The sequence below is a fragment of the Ceratosolen solmsi genome, unplaced genomic scaffold (assembly GCF_000503995.2).
Source record: "Ceratosolen solmsi marchali unplaced genomic scaffold, CerSol_1.0 scaffold6, whole genome shotgun sequence".
NCBI lineage: Eukaryota > Metazoa > Arthropoda > Insecta > Hymenoptera > Agaonidae > Ceratosolen > Ceratosolen solmsi.
In genome coordinates, this window is record NW_011948414.1 from 13641777 (window position 1) to 13658621 (window position 16845).

The 16845-nt window shown below is 24.1% G+C and overlaps 1 protein-coding gene across 1 annotated transcript in view; it reads left to right on the forward strand.

Moving 5' to 3' along the window:
* LOC105368162 (sphingomyelin phosphodiesterase) overlaps nucleotides 1-11391 on the forward strand; it is a 33084-nt gene extending 21693 nt beyond the window's left edge. The window contains exons 7-11 of the mRNA XM_011507106.1: nucleotides 1098-1460; nucleotides 4683-4857; nucleotides 7700-7884; nucleotides 8368-8553; nucleotides 11192-11391. Of these exons, the coding sequence (XP_011505408.1) occupies nucleotides 1098-1460; nucleotides 4683-4857; nucleotides 7700-7884; nucleotides 8368-8553; nucleotides 11192-11261 (979 nt within the window). The 3' untranslated portion in view covers nucleotides 11262-11391. The remainder of the gene's footprint in view (nucleotides 1-1097; nucleotides 1461-4682; nucleotides 4858-7699; nucleotides 7885-8367; nucleotides 8554-11191) is intronic.
* Nucleotides 11392-16845: the final 5454 nt, after the last annotated feature.

Genomic DNA, 16845 nt, shown 5'->3' on the forward strand with positions numbered 1-16845 from the left:
ACGTCCATGTTTTTTGGCGTTCCTTGTAAGTGAAGCCTCTGTGTCTTGTTGTCTCCCTTGAGAGCGCTCTCTTGACCACCGCGTCGTCATTTACGAATTGCTTCTTTCTTGGTTTCTCCAATCAGAGCACCTTTTTCTTCGCGTCTCCAATCGAATCCGTACTTTCTTGGCGGCTCCAATCGCTTCTTATCTTGTGTTGTGTCTCCACTTAGTGTGCGATGGCCTCGCTAGTATTCGAACGGTTTGCGATTTCTTCCCTCGACTCGGTTTGTCTCATGCGTCTCATCTCAACAGCGACTTGTCTCATGTTGTGCTTGTCTTAAATATCTACGCGGCTGCTGTGTTATCTGAAGATAAATGGGCCGATCACAGCACTAGAATAATGGGTTCGACTATGGTGCGTGAAACAATAAGGTGATTGTGTACTCGTTTTGGGTATACCGACTGAACTTTGAAAATAATTACAAAAGAATCACTACCTTTGTTTGTATTAATGATTAAAATATTAAACATTTGATTTGTATTGAAACTCAATTTCTACAATCTACACCAAATACTCAATGATACATATTTTTAAATTTGTTTAGTTCATTTTACGTATCATCAAAATATAAGATGTAGATGTACGAATATCAGAGTTAATTTTATTAATTTTAATTCAAACCTATATTATTTTAATTACTTTTATGTTACTAATTATGTTATTAAATTTATGTTACTCTATTTTTTTAATTATATGTAATTTACACGGTCAAAAAATAAACTTTTCAATTTTAGATCCAGATATAAGGATGTAAGTGTTTTAGATATTAATACGTATGATGGACGTAATTTTTGTTCATTAAGCTATATTTTAGTTAATATTCTTTTATTATGATTATTCTTTTTAGTAAATTTAGATATTAAAATATAATAATTTAATATTTAGTAATTATTATTTATTTCATATTTAAAAAAAGAGAGAGAGAACTTGAGAACTCTATATATCAATTGTGTATGCTTTTTAATATCTATATTTATATGAATTTATATTATTACTTTAATAAAAAAAAAATATAATATTTATCAAAAAATGAAATTTCTATTTAATTTTATAGTTATCCACCATCGTTTGCTCCCAAAGAAAACAATATTTCTTGGCTTTATGATGAATTAGATAAGCAGTGGCGACGTTGGTTACCAACTGGCACCTCACACACCATTAGACGAGGTGCGTTCTATTCTGTACTTGTAAGACCAGGTTTTAGAATATTATCAGTCAACACTAATTATTGCAACAATAAGAATTGGTGGCTTCTTATAAATAGTACAGATCCAGTAAGCGAGCTGCAATGGTTAATTTATGAACTACAAGGAGCTGAGATAAATAGTGAAAAAGTTCACATCATTGGACACATTCCACCTGGTCATTCAGATTGTTTGAAAGTTTGGTCTAGAAATTACTATCATATTATAAATAGGTAAGAATTAATTTATCATATATAAAAATAGTATAATAAATTGATCCATTCACTATTTATTAAAAAAAATAGGAACGAATAAAAATTTTAATTTATTTATTGTCTGGGATCAGACTGAAAAACCTCCCTTTAATGTGGGTGGAGGTGTTGCGGGCAAGTGGAGGAGGCAAATGCAATAATTCAATTCTACACACAGTATATCTTGTCTTTCCTTTATTAAATATAATAATAAAACAATTAGTTAATAGTCATAAAGTGTATGCATGGATAGCGTGCGTGAATTATGTGATGAAGCTTCCTCAATTGTTTTACGCGATGGTGAGAGTGTGTGTACTCTCGGCAGTGTGTGGCGCGTTTCCTTCCATTTACGAGACGAGTCGCTGTAGTATCAGTCGCTCACCAAGGGGGCGAATGAGACGATACTGCCTTAGCCGCCGGTGTGAGCGTGAGCGCCGTTGCTGTTGATGTGGTAGTAAGGAACATCTGTGTTGCGTTGCTTACGCGGGCGTGAGAGCCGGTATTGGTGTGGCGTCACTATTGGTTTTTTGAACTCCTTGATGCTTACATACGTGAATAGTTACAGTGAATGATGCCTGCAGTGGTAATGCTTGAAGGTAGAATAGTGAGATCGTCGTAAAGACTGCGTGATTAGTACTAGCACAAGGAAGATGAGCGTCAAGGGCTGCTCTTAAATATTCTCGTAAGACCTTGCGACGCCGGTAGCGCACCGGTGTCTGTTACTATACCGATCATTATCGTGACGTCAATAGGATAGAACCTTGAAAGGTTCATCGGCATTGCTAGTCGGAATTATAATTGTAAATTTGAGTTTTTGGCGTAGGAAATTTCCCAAATTTGCTGAATTGTGTTTATAAACGTAAATGTCCAGGAGCTTATACCTCTCCCACTTTTGTATTCCGCTTTTAACTGCTTCAATCCGTAACATTTATGGTTTTAGAAAGTTGTTAATTAAAATTCGACCAATTGTCTTCATTGTCTCTCTCTAAACTTTATTAAAAATAACCAGTGACATAATATATATTACATCGATTTTAGTTCGAACTTATTTCACTAGTATTTTTTATTGTAAATTAAACTTACGCTTGATGAAATACTAAATAGGTATTTAATAATATTATATATAATTTTCTAATATATTTCAATTAATTACTATTAATTATTTTAATGAAATTCAAAGAATATTCTATTATAATTTTGTATTTCTTGTAGCAACCCAATGTAAGCCAAACTAATTGAAAATAATGTGATTGTCAACAAGAATTATAATAATTGAGCTAGTTCAATGTTAAATTAGATAACAATGTAATTTAATTTGATGTTAACTCGTCGTACCATATTTATCAAATTAATAAATATATGAAATATTGAAATTCAAACTTTTTTTTCTCTGCAAAAAAACTCCAAATTTTCCCCATAATAGACTCAGAATAAACGTTGATTAAATTAACTATCTGCTGCTTATCATACTTTTATGCATTTATAAATAGAAAAGAGTTTGCTTTTAAATAATTTACTAGTAAGGAAACTTTGAAGAAAAAAATTTTTAATCAGAGTGTCTTGTTAAAAAAAATATAGCAACTATTCATGTTCGGGATTGGAGCAATTTCTAAGATATAAAAATTTCGGTATTAAACGTCGCTGTATTCGGGTTTATTCCCTGTATTCAAGCACTAAGACGTTACTGATCGGAACTGTACTCCAGATTAAACATCATACGTGCCATTATATAAGTAGTGTCAAGGATTTACGCCCTTGCATTTCTCAGTGTAGTAATTTCCACCAAGAGGACCCGGAGCTTTACAACCTTGAATCTCGATTTGCAATATACGCTATCTCGTGAAACCATTAAGGAACGGAAATCTCACAGATTCTCAACACCATCTTAGAATAATATTTATTGTGTATTTTGTAAATAAATAAAGAGAAACAATACTAAGATACGCTATGTGTTAAATATCGAATAAATGCGCCATCCCCTTCCACTTACCAGCAATCCTCCCATCGAACATCACTGGTAGTTTTTTAGTCTAATCCTAGAGAACTCAAATAAACCGTAGAAATAAAGTAAATATATTACTTATGTTACAATGAAGCCTCATAGTTTTTTAATACCAGTTAAGTATAAATAATTACAATTTAAATATTACAATACCAAGTTCAGTGAAATACTAAATATCAAGTTGCACCAATTCAATTTCTAAAACTTATTTATATAAAAAAAATGTTTACATTATAAATACACTGAATGAGGATTTGAAGTACAATAAGTATGTTATAAATACAAAGTTCATTATTTTATTTTACAAATACCAAATTTATGAACAGCTTTACATTTATTAAATTTAATACTTCATAATTAAAATAACACAAATATTAGAATATCAAATAACTTTTAAAAATTATACAATTTAAAAAATGTTCTTAAATTTCTTCACATCATATGTGATTAATTAAGAAAAAATTGCAATACACTATAGATACATCGCAATACTACTATAAATATATAATAATTGAATAATATGTAGTTTTAATTGAAATCTAGTATTTTTTCCTTTTTTACAATTGTGTTGTTAATTTTATTTAAAAATTTATAGATTTTCTCTTGAACGCTTTGTCCCGGAGTTTTGATAAAAAAAAATCGTTTTGTAAACTTATTTTAAAATTTTTCTTGCAACTATGAAAAAAATTTATCATCTGTTTGTATAGCTAACCTTCGAAGTTTAATGTCTAATTTATTGTATTTGATAAACTTTTTATTAATTACGAATAATAATAATTTCTATTTATTTAAATAATTTTATTGTACATTTATACGTTCGTAAATAATTTTCAGAATGTGTTTCATCCTTATTTTATGGTACGAATTTTTTTAATTTTAGAAAAATGTTATTTTTATATTTATATTTGTCATTTTATTATATATGAATTTTCTATAATTTATAAATCATACCAATTTATACTTATTATCAACGATTATATATAATAAGTTTTTTTTAATAAATAACATTATTCATTAAGTTGATTCATTCATGAAGTTACAATAATATGTATATTTTGCCACAACTTTTTTTTTATAAAATTATATAATTGTACTATTAAATTATATAAATATTTTTTATGCATTTTTTAAATTTTATGTTAATATTATATTTTAAATATTGAGAAGTTTAAACTATACAATAATGTAATTTTTTCTAATAGGTACGAGTCAACTATAACAGCACAATTTTTCGGCCACACACATTATGATGAATTTGAAATATTTTATGACACCTTAAGTATCGCATACGTAGGTCCATCAGTTTCACCTTATTATGATTTGAATCCCGGTTATCGTATATATTATGTGGATGGTGATCATCCAGACACAACAAGAGTAAGTAGAAAAACAATTTAAAATACAAAGAAAGAGTATATCATTGCTATAAATATGTACTAAGTGGAATTAATAGTTATATCTATACTTCTTTCACAATATAATTTAACGCTTTTTGTCTAAAATTATTAAGTTTTAAATATATATATTTTTATAATATTACAATATTTTGCTTTTAATGTATACTATATTTTATTTTGAATAAATCTAAAACTATATGTGCATTAAATAAGGTAAATAATTCTTTCAGCATATGAAAGTATTTAAAAATAGTGTACCCGGCGAGGAGGGTCAAGTATCTAAGATTAGGTGTGAGCTCCCGATGTTAATAGGAGGATTGCAGGCTAGTGGACAAGATAGTACACGTATTCAATAAAGAGTAGTTTTGTTAATTAGTTTTTTTTTATTTATATAATTGCACTAGTTGATTATAATTACTTTTATTTTTATAATTGATTTTTTTGGCTTTTCTTGATTTGTATGTTTATTGCCACTAAGCTATCACGTAAGTCGCATACACAGGAAGAACTGTACTTGTGTTGAATAGATTAATCTTGGACTTTTGCGTTTAATTGACTTGTTCTTTTTCTGTTAGATAAGATAAGATAAGTGATTGTGCCATGACGGCGTTGCCTTTTTTAAAGCCTTCTCTCGACCACGCGGTGGTCGGTGAGAATTCCCTCTCTTTTCGTATTGCCAATCAGAGCTGTCTTGTCGATCATGGCGTTGCCAATGAGATTTAGTCTTATTAGTGTGCCCAATCAGAATTCTTCTTTAGTTTATGGTAATTCTAATCACGGCGCCTTTCGAGTGGTGGGGTCTCCCACCAGTGAGTCTTTCCAAGATGGGGGCTCCAATGAGAGTGGGCCTTGTTCAACTCTCTTCCATGATGGGGGGTCTTGATGCCACGCTTTTCCCTCTCCATCCTAGCATTGTTGCATGCATTTCTTATAATCATGCGCGTTGCGATCGGTCAGTGTTGTGAAGGTTAGGTGTAGCATTGTTTTTGAGTGTATCATCTGGCTTGTGTTTTTCAGGCTAATTTTATGATTTGTGCACGCCAGATGTTTTATGATTTGTCGTCGATAGATGCTTTATGGCGAGGCCGTGTCAAATATCTCGTAGCATTAGTTTTATGACTTGTTTTGCTGGACACTTGGAGCCTTGTTCTCGCCAGATGTGTTTATGAAGTTTATTTTCTTAAGATATTCGAAGTTTTGCTGAATTGTTTAGATTTAGTTAATCCGAGGCGCGTTTTTGAATGTTATTACTCGCGTAGCCGAGAGTTGCCTTTTTCGGAACTCTTATCTCGATTTTTCCAGATGTTTAATGAGCTGGGAGTATTCTTACATTCTTGAAAAGAAAGTTATAAGCCAAATTTCGAATTTAAACGAATTTCTTAAATTGGTTGTAAATAAAATTATTTAAAAAAATATATACATAAACAGTAATTAAAACATTTTTATATATAAATATTTTTATTATTTTTAATTTTTTAAAAACGACCTTAATTCGTTGTTGTAAAAATAGTTACACGTTTGAGTGTCTATATAAAATGAACAAGAAACAATATTAATTATTTAAACTATTTAATAAAAATTGATTGAAATCAAAATGTCTATAATTATGTCGAAGATGACGATTTTTATTATACACAGATAAATACTTTAAATGTAACTGTCGGTGTGTCTCATATACCTCCTAGTACAAAGTTTCTACAAATAAAAAGAAATATAATTTCAAACGGTAATACCACATACTTTATTATAATAGGTGGGTAAAAAAGTATTCTTTTCATTAAAAATGCCCAACAAAAGAGAGCTCAAACGTAGAAAGACTTAAAATTCTACATGCGTAAATGAACTGGATAGATAAAATACTCCTTAGAACTGCAGAACTACAGTAAAGCGAACTAAAGACAGAACTAAAGTAATTTGCTGTCTAAATTAAATAAAACTAAATAAAATAACAGTATGTGTTCGTATATATCATTCATATGTTATTATTATTTACAACAGCTAACACATAGATTATTAGAAATAGAAATTTTTAATCGTAACACCATTTCCAAAATATGGCCTTTATGAATTTCGTAGATCCATACTAGAACGGATTTTAGAGATACTGATAGCTTATAAATCATAAGTGTCATCTACATCTGAAATGTTTCATCAAGTCAAAAATATAAAGAAGGAATTCATATTCAAGTCTCAAATCTTATATTTACGTTGTAACGGTTCGAGTAAGGTCGTCGAGGCAATAAAGTTTACTATATTAGATAATTTAATTAAAATTGAAAATTTTAATTGTTTAAAGTCGAGATAGAGTTCCATGCAAATTATTAAAATTACTTCTATAACAATAAAGTAATATTTCCAGAAACCTTATTAGATATATGGTCTAAACTTCTTAACAAAAAGTTTCTGTTAACATGTGAAACTACTAATGAAATAAAGATTATTTAGTTACTATAATTTCCAAAACAGCCACATAGTTTTTAATTAGTTTAGTAATGTCAAAGATCGTATCAGCTCCATTAAAAGATGGACTGTTGTTGTTGAAATTAATATCCTTGATATTCGATTTTAAAAATCTTATTTTTTTACATTATTTACTTTCTTATTTATTCAAATCATTTCACGATAAAATTATGGATTTGCATTTCATGTAAATTATTAATTTTAAAAAATATTAATGACGTATTCTCTTTTATCATTTATGAAAATGAAGATCGATTTATCGATATAACTATAAATCAGAAATAAAGTTTATAAGATTTATTAATAAAACATCTAACAAGGATATAATTAGAACTTCTTTTATTATACATACTTATTTTTAGATGGTGGTTGATCATGAAAGTTGGGTGATGAATCTAAAAGAAGCGAATCTTTATGATTATCCCGTTTGGTATAAATTATATAGTGCTAGACAGATTTTCCAAATGCCATCACTTTTACCAAAAGATTGGGATTCACTTATTGATAAAATGACTAACGAACCTAATGTTTTTGATATATACTACAAGTATGTGAATTATTCTTATTTCAAATCTTTATTTTAATGAGTGTATCCACTATGATATTCTTGAACTAACTCCGAAAAATATTTTTTATATTTTTGAATGTATATTTTAACAAATGTGTAAATGTTTAATAACAATTCGAAGTAGATTTGTTTATTTAGTTTTACTAGATGTACTTAAGTAGTTGTCTACTCTAGTTTTACTAAATGTATTTAATTTTTGTTTGAAATATAAGCTTTTATGATAAATTATATCTTAAATGTATAATTTCATAAAATATATTGTTAATTTACTATTTTAGAAAAAAATATAATTGAATTTATAAAATAAGTTACACTGATATATTAAAAAAGAAAATAGATATTTGTCTTTTATAGTAAAAGAAATCTCAAGTCCATCATTTTATACTGTATCACAGTGGAATGACTTTGAATATATATAAATTTTTTAATTGTTTTATTTATGCGATGTATAATCATTTGTAGACACTATTACAAAAATTCACCAGTAAGGCCACTTTGTAATGATGAATGTCGGAAGAGGTTATTATGTGATTTGCGAAGTGGAAGAAGTCACGACCGTAAAGCACTGTGCCATAGTTTAGAGGCAAAAATTGACGCTGATACTAAAACTGGATGGCGAGCATGGATTTATAATGGATTAGCTTTGTCGTACGTACGAAATATGTGGTATACCTTTTATCAGTATAGTTAATTTTCTTATTAGTACTTAAACCAACGTATATATTAAAAAGTATCAAAGAAAATATTCTCGTAAAAAATATCTTGTAATGGTAATTAAATAACATGATTATTGTATTTGTACATGTAATACAATAATTACAGGCTTATTATACAAAATGTCAACGATATTTAAATTACTTCTTAATTAATGTTATAATCCATATTTTTATTGATATTCAAAAGATTTTTTTTTATTTTTTCTATTTGATCAATTGTATTATGATTATTACTTTATATTTTTAGTTCTTTATTTTGCATGTTTTATATCTATCAATTATATTTAAGTTATTGTTGACGTTATATATTATATATTATAGAGGTTGAGGTGATAATACAATTTTTTAATTAAAATAAATAATTGATATTAATTTTAAGCTAAAATTCCTAATGAAAACTATGTTACATATTTAATATTGTATAATTTGGTGATTGTGATTTTCGCTATTTTTCAAAATTTTTATAAAATATTGAAATGTGTTACATAAATAAATTGAAAAATATGCTTAACTAATAATCTAATTTATTTATTTTATATTTGATAAAAAAAATTTATCAGCTTGCAATTAATAACAAAAAATAACATGATATATATGGATTTTTGCAAAGAATAAATAAATCATTTATTTTATTTTATTTATATTAGCAGACTTATCAATCCAATACTATATCGTATACAACTGAATTATTTTATTTATTTTAATACTTTGACTGTGAATTAGCAAACTAAAAAAAGAAGCTTTTATTTACAAATTTAAAGATTTAACCAAAATCATTATGTTACAACTATATACAAGTATTTGGGTTTACAGAATTTAGTAAAAATTTAAAATTGCTACAAAAATAACTCTTATAATACATTAAATTATTTGAATTTTTGCATATTAAAGATTCTAAGGAATATAAAAATATAAAAATAAACTTAATATCTTCAAATTTTAAAAGTAGAATACATCAAATACATAAAACACTAAAATAGCATTAAATAAGTAACTTGGCTTGATTTTGTTTATCTCCAATATTTTTTCAATATGAATTTGTATTTATAGGTAGGAAATTTGTTCTTGTGTTTCTATTAACTGTAAAATAAATTCAAATTGCTATTTTTATTATTTTAAAATTCAATTTCGTTTTTTATGCACTTCTTTCTAATCTAAAATAAAAAATGAATGAAATTTTCATGCTAATTTACCAATTTATTCTTCAAAAATTCCTACATTTATTTGTTTAACAATAAACATTCAGGAATGAAAAATCATCAGACAAAATTTATTTTTCATTATGAGTCAAAAAATAAATTTAGAATTTTCATCAATTTAAGTAAAATATATTTCTAACTGCAAATTGTATATTTTAATTCACCATAAGCTTATTAATATAATTTAAATAAGTGATGATTAATATAAATTTATATTAAGAAATTTATATAAAATATTTTAAAAAAAAATCTTATTATGATTTAACTAATTATTTATGACCAATACATTAAAACTTTGAACATTTTAATTTTATTTTCTGACTTTTTAATAAAAGTATAAATTGTTTTATTTATTTTAAATTATGATTGTAACTATTAAAACTCATAGTCTACGTTAAAGTATGTGTCCTTTCCTATGTTTCAGAAGTATAAATTAAAAATTCAGTTGATATATAGTAATAAATCAAACTAAAATAATTTACACTAAGAGTAAAGTATGCAATTATTTTTAATTACAAGATAACAACTTCAAGTTGTATAAGTATTCAAACGTACATTCTTTGATGGCACTTATAGTATATAGTATTACACTCAGGGATCTAATATAACAACATTATGTATATATAAAATTACTTTATAAATAAAATAAATAGTAAATAAGATTGAATTTACTACCTCTATTGTAAATAAAATACATTTCTTATCTATCTTTAAGTGTTTTTAATGATTTGATACAGATATAATTTTTATTAAAAATTAAAACAACCATTTTATATTTATATATTTTTATCATATGTAAATATATCATTATATCTGTGTGAAATCTTCAAGAATGGGTATTATAGATAATTAACATATTTTACTAATTACATTGTATTGTATATTTTGATTTGGGGCTTTAGACTTTTGTGGCTGATTCTTCAAAATACAAATCATCTTATTGTAAGTAATTGTACATATAATGCTATAAATAATAATTTTATAATTTTTATAATTAAAATATATTTAACAGATAAGGATAAAAAAATTATATATTGTTATTATTTTATTAACAAATCTTATTATTATATTATTTGAGAACTTAAATCATAATTAAATACTATCAAATAAGAAAACTTATAATAATATGTAGTATAACCATCCAATTTTCTTAAAATAAATTTTTCTTCAGTTTGTAAATTAAATAGAAACATTATATCTACAGATCTATAACTAAATTATTACTTTAAGTTCTTAAATATTTTCTTCTACATTTTTTTGTACATTCAAGTATTTGAAATATATTAAATTAAATTATTTAAATATGAAAATTTACCAAATCAATTCTAATAGCATAGAAATGATTAATGATATTTTTTAAAACATTTACAGGATGTCTGTTGTTATGGCTATTCCAAGGTTTGCTTACAACTTACCCAAATATGTATTAGGCCTTGGATAACAAGCCTTCAACCATCCATTACAAGATTGACATGATATTAAATTTATAATAAAGCAACAGAACCATAATATGAAGATAGTAACAACTACTTTTCTAATTATTCTGCCACAACATGGTTAATATTTATTTTAATAATGGTTAAAAATATAAATACACATATGGTTTTAAAAAACCTAAATTTATATTTAACAATCTGTTAAAACTTAATAAATTATATTTATTTAATTTTCAATTTTTCATAAACAGAATCTATTACTTGTATAAGCAAAATTACACCAGTAGATTAATTCTGTAATAAAACTTGCCATTTTATATTTAATTCTTGTTTTTTCTCTCTTTTACCTTAAAATAACTCCAATATTTCAACTTCATTATTATTCATTATTTACTATTATTGCATATTCTATATCATTTAGATTTTTAAGCATATATAATTATTAAGACATCCTATAATTTTGAATCATTTTTCATTTATACTATGCTTTTTATATTTTACTCAATTCATGATTATTTATTCTTATTAAATAAAGCTCTAATATTAATTTTACATATGTTTTGTTATTACATCGAAATATTTTATCATAAATCTATACCTTTACATTATATGAATCTATATTTTTTATTAGTATTTTATATATATTAACATTTCGATCTTGTAATATCTTTTATAAACATTTTATTTTTAATATTGTATTTTTAATTACCACCTTTTTCTCTTTCATGCTCATCAACTTATTTTTTTTATAATCTTATTTCGATTTTTGTTTTTTTTCTGTGTAAAAACTATTGTTTCATACATTAAATTTTTTTAATAAATTAATAACTGTATTATATTTTTGTATTTTTAATCTAAATTTATACTTTTATTAATATCTTTTTAGGTTCCAGTACAGATAAGTAATAATAATATGCTTAAATAGTAATCATATTTTCTTTTTTAAAATTTCTAATTCACATATTTTTTGTATAATTTATTTTTATTTAAATTATACATAATTTTTCTATTTATCCTTAAAATAATAAATAAATATTCGTGTGTACTATATTCCTAAGTACTTGTTTCATCTACAATGATTTAGTATTTAAAAATAAATAACTATGATCTGAGATTAAATTTATTTAGTTCTTTTATTAATTTTTGTATTTCTCAAATTCTTGAAATATATATGTAATAGTTACATTGTACTATAATTACTTGTATATGCATTTTCTTGTTATACCTTTATACTATGAATTTATTACCCTCTTATAAATATTTTATAGATATATCAGAAATATTTTTTAAATTGGGAAATAATGCAGCAGTTTATTATTTAAGTTTTAAATTTAATCTTTTTTTACTTATATTAATTTCTTTTATTTATACTTTGAAATGATTTCATAATTTTATTTCTTAAATCAAAAAAGAGAATTAATGAATGATCTGTATATCATGAACACCATTATGATATTTTGGGAAATTTATAATAAATTTATACTATCTATATTGTATGGTGGTAAGAACAAAAAAAATTTTTATTCAAAGTTCTGTTCGTAACCTACATAATATATTTTTTTATTAAAATAGGTTATAAGAACATATAAGCAAAAAGATAAGAAATAATGTAACTATGTGCTAACATCCAATACACTCATTCTTTCAATATAAAGATAATAAATGTAATAGTTTTATTATTTTTTTTTTAATCTTTTAAAAAGAAAACACTCAATAATCTTTTATGTTTAATACACTTAATACAATCAAATAACTGAAATTGATTTTCTTTTTTGAAACATATACACAGGTTTTATAAATGAACTGTTTACTATATTCTATTTTAATATCTCTTCTCAATCAACCATTGGCATTTGATAGAATCACTTTGTTATTCTTTTGCTATACCAAATTAAATACCAAAAAAATAAATATTTAGTTAATCATCTAGTTTCATTAATAAGATTCAGTTATTTCAAACTTATCATTAATTTTTACAGGAGCTTTAAACAATCAAATTTATAAACTAGCTGCAGTCTAAAACATCAATAGATAAGTAAAATTTACTCTGTACAAGTTAACTGAAATATCAGTAAAGTAAATATTATTCAAAATTTTTTTATAGAAATAAAAACCAATCACTAATCAGTTTTATTAAATTATAGATGAAAAATATATATTGAAAATTATCTATTTATTATCTAATTATCTGTACTGTTTTAGATCTTGATAAAACATACTAATTATTAATATGTGAAAAATATGCTACAATTTATAAGAAAAAAGAGCAATAATAATATACTGAATCTTTTTCAATAGTGTTAACGATTAATAACTTAAATTAGATCTGAATCGCAGTGGAATTTATGAGAAAATCATGAAAAATTTTTTTTTTTAATATAACTTATAGCTATTAACTTTTTTACATTTAAATTTATCTCTAAGAACTGTCTGTTGTGCAAAAGTAATAAAATACTGTAAAAAGAAGAATTGATTGAAATTGATTACATTATCTCTTTAGTTTTACTAATAAATATATGTAAATAACAAAACGATTAATATATGTGACTAACATTAAATTGTGGACATGGTCAAATAAATTATTTTGACAAAAAATTAATATAATTTTTTAACTTTTTAAGCCACCGAACTGTGGTATGATTAATGATAAAGTTGAAAGTATTGTATCATTTCTTATGTCAATAAATTACCAACATAACAACACTTGAGCGATTAAATCAGTTTTTGTTTTTTCTACAGTTTATACACATTACCAATCATTCAAATGAAGAATATAACTCAGTGTATTGGTTCCCTACTAGACTGTAAATTGCATGTTTATTTTAAGGTTATTCGTAGGTTATTCGTCTAAAGTTTAGATTTTAAAATGCTGTAAAAACAAGCAAATTTGTAAATTCAATTTTGTCAATAAATATATGATATACTAACAAATAATTTTCTTTGCATAAAAAAAAACAATGTAGCTGCATATATTGTCAATTCATCCAAGTATTACGAATATTATAAATTACAAAAAATTTATTTTAAGTATAAATTAAATAACATTTTTCAGTGGAAATAGTCGTTACAGTAAATATAAATCTATAGTTAACTGCATCGACATGATTATGAATTTTACATAATAAAAACTAGATGATATCTCAGTATATTATTACATATATAATACTACTGCTACTAAAATTAATGCCTTATTCGTTAAAAATAATATATTAATTAAATACAAGTCAAAATTATTTTAATAATAAAAAATTGATGCGTCATTAATAAAAAATAAGGATCAATTAATACGTATATAAAATGTTTGGACAGTTAAAGTATGTAACTTATAATTACTAATGACTGACAATTTCAGCACTATTAAGTAATCAATTTTGAAATGGTAATGAATAAATTTTAGTATACTTATTCGTTCTAAATTAAATTTTGCATTTAAACAATAGTAAAAATCATTATATAACTAACATTAAATATATTAAAGAGAAAATTAATAGTGGTATATTTGCTTTATCATAATTTTAAATTACTGCAAAATCATTATATATTAGACTAGAATAATAACTAAGAGTAAAAAGTTACATTAAAATTAAACTTAAAAAACGCAGTTCCTGTAATATAATACGTTCTTAATTCATACGTATGATCATACTTCCTAGACGTAAGGATGAAATTTATAAGTTCACCATACAATCAAATAAATTTTATTATTAAAAATTTTATCTCAAATAATCTTATTTTGAAAACGATTTACGTTCATTGGTTTCAATCTCGTTTTGGCCTATTTGTGAATTTTTTTTAAATAATAATTTCATCCAATAATTAAAAATACTAAATTCTTGCATATAAAAATTTAAAATAATTTAGACATCAAATTAAAAGTACTATAAAAAAATACAGTAGCAAAAAAATTACATTGATCTAATGTCAGATCGCAAACTTAAAAAATGTTTGGTTAACTTAAAAATAAGATATAAATAAAAATAATATGAGATTCTTACATATTAAAATAAATTGTAAAAATAAAAAAAAGTAATAAAATACACGGTGAATTATATTATATTATAGTAAAATTATATCTAATTAAAAACAATCTATGTCAGTATATTCATCATATACTAAATAATATTTTAGAGTTGTTGAACTAATTCTAAATAAAATATCATGAGTAATTTAAATTAATTTAATAAGTAATCAAAGTAATTAAGTGCAATGTATATCAGTATATCAATTAATAAGAATTTATAAAATATATTAACTACTGAACTATGACTACTGAAGAAAATAAGAACATTGAAAAAAGGAATACCTTCACAGTGAGAAAATAAGCAATAATGATAAATAAGAAGTGATTATACAACTAGTAACTAATTAAAATTGAAAAACGGCATACTAATGTTCAGAAAAACATGAATATTCAAATATTATTATAAAACTAAAGAGATAAAAAGTTTTTAATGTAACATGTAAACTGTCTGAATCTTTTAAATAATAATTGCCTATTTTTATTTTCGTATTTATAAATAATTGAAAGTTTGAATAATTCCATATTAATATATACTTAATTAAACTAATTTATACAATTCTTTAATTTTAATAAAATAAAAGTTTACGTATATTTAAAAGTCAAATTTATTTAATATATTTGAAATTTTATTTAAACGCCTACAATGCAAATACAAATTTGACAAGTACTATCCATTTACATACCAACACTTAAATATTCGAAGAGTTAAATCAGTAAAATTAATGAAAAGCAAATTTAATACCGAAATAGAGTAGTATTAGAAAAACAATTAAAAAAAATAAATATATATATATATAAAACACCAATTAATAAAATTCACTGTACTGTTTATAATTATGTTCTACCAAAAAATTAATTTTCTAGAAAAATTAATGATAAAATTAATAGTGTAATACATTTTTTTTATTTAAGGTATAAAAACTACATGTTTTATGATTTTTAATAATTTTATTAGACTGCTTATATACTTCCAAAATATCACGTTTTACTTTTTTCTTGTGGTAACAATTTGTTTGAATAAAAATTGTAAATTTAAACATTTTAACTAATAATAAAAAAAATTAGTTTTCATAAAATAAAAAGAAACTAATTTGCTTAAGGTAGCAGTAGTTTATTTGTAATCATTGAAAGTGCGTGTAGAATATTTATTATTTATGAAGTTTCCATAATAGATGACGATCAATCATTTGTTATTACTTATTAATAAAAAAGATGTTCTGTTTAGAATTTATAATATTCTTATTACTAAAATCTTGTATATTTTCATTTTTATAATATTCATGCATTTGGATGTATCACCGCGTTTCGTGATGAACTTGATTGGCTCCAGCATTCGGAAAACCAGAGAATACGTAATAATATAATAAAACTGAAAATATTTATTAATACTGTTTCAGTTATTATTTATAATAATATATGAATTCATGTTCGTGCTTTTTATTTTATATTTTAGTTAGATTTTAATATTATTTACTTTGACTATTTTGTAGGTTGTAGGACCTGTAAGAAAGTCTGCTTACAATAATAAATTTACAACTAAAATCGTGTATTATAAGAAAAAATTTTAT